Below are 1,124 nucleotides of genomic sequence, written 5' to 3'. Positions count from 1 at the left end.
TCTCTGCAGAGATCCCTCTCTCTACCCAGCCCTCCTGCCAGCCCAGCTGAGCAGAAACCTCCCCCACGGATCATTTCTGACAGGCAGACGTTTTGCCTGCAGGATCTCCTAAAAGCCTCCTTAAAGACTGTGTGCCGTGATTTTCAGGCTTCTGTAGAGGAATAAGCTCTGTTTATTTCTGCACCCCCAGAAGTGGGACCAGTTTCAGTATCTTTCACTCTTCTTTTCACCAGGCCACCACAAAGACAAGAAACGCCCAACAAGCCGGTCTGCTCAGCGCGACCCCCACCCGCACAGGAGATCGGACACGCACAGGTCCCCTTGGACCCCATCCTGGTCCCAGCTTGGTGCTGAATGCCACATCGAATGCACAATGCTCAAAAGACTATTTTGCTGAAGACTGAAGCTCTCACCTGATAGGAGGTCATCAGATAGAGGTAGGTGGAATCAGACGGGTCGAACTGCATGATGGGGTGGACAGGCTCTCCGTAAGCCACCGAGATGGATCTCCTGCTGATAACCTTCATGGAACTGTCCAGATTAATCTGTAGCGAGAAGCCACTCACTGAGATCGTTTTTCAAACGCCATGGGGAGAAGATTATTTTTGCCCAGTTATGAACAAGAATCAAAGTGGTATCTAATGGTGTTCCACATTGCCAAGTGCTGTAAACGTCCACACGCTTTGCAGGAGCTTCTCTGGAAAGCCAGCTCGGTGCCACAGGGAAGGCACCAAGGGCTCCAGAGAGCCCAGGTCATGGCGAGGAGCCCTGCCCGGTGATGAATGACTCTCCCAGCCCTTGGTCCCTCTGTCTGAGTGGATGTCTGGAGAGCTCCTTTTTCCTGGAAAGCTCCTCACCCAAGCTGTGGCCCACCGGCATGACGGCTTCCAGCGGGACACAGCAGCATTACTCTTGCTTTACCGCGTGGTGAGAGGCACCAGCCTTTGGCCCTCATCACACACGCCTTTCTGTTACAAAGAACATGGTGTTTCCAAAGCTCAATGAAAAGCAGTGAAACTCATCGACAGGGCTATACCACATGGCATCTCCTGCTCCACGCACATCTGAAAAATAAGGGGTGTCATTCCTGGCCAGAAGAAGCTTTTCTCCCTGCTGACTCCAGA

At 52.7% G+C, this 1,124-nt stretch overlaps 1 protein-coding gene across 1 annotated transcript in view; it reads right to left on the bottom strand.

The window, feature by feature from the left end:
- Positions 1-1,124, bottom strand: part of LOC104277946 (plexin-D1-like) — a gene marked incomplete at its 3' end in the record, with an annotated part of 19,260 nt that overhangs the window by 15,775 nt on the left and 2,361 nt on the right. Inside the window, exon 2 of the mRNA XM_009874764.1 lies at positions 414-545. Coding sequence (XP_009873066.1) covers positions 414-527 — 114 coding nt within the window. The remainder of the gene's footprint in view (positions 1-413; positions 546-1,124) is intronic.

This window comes from Apaloderma vittatum, unplaced genomic scaffold, assembly GCF_000703405.1.
Source record: "Apaloderma vittatum isolate BGI_N311 unplaced genomic scaffold, ASM70340v1 scaffold14968, whole genome shotgun sequence".
NCBI lineage: Eukaryota > Metazoa > Chordata > Aves > Trogoniformes > Trogonidae > Apaloderma > Apaloderma vittatum.
This window is presented reverse-complemented; position numbering and strand designations above follow the sequence as displayed.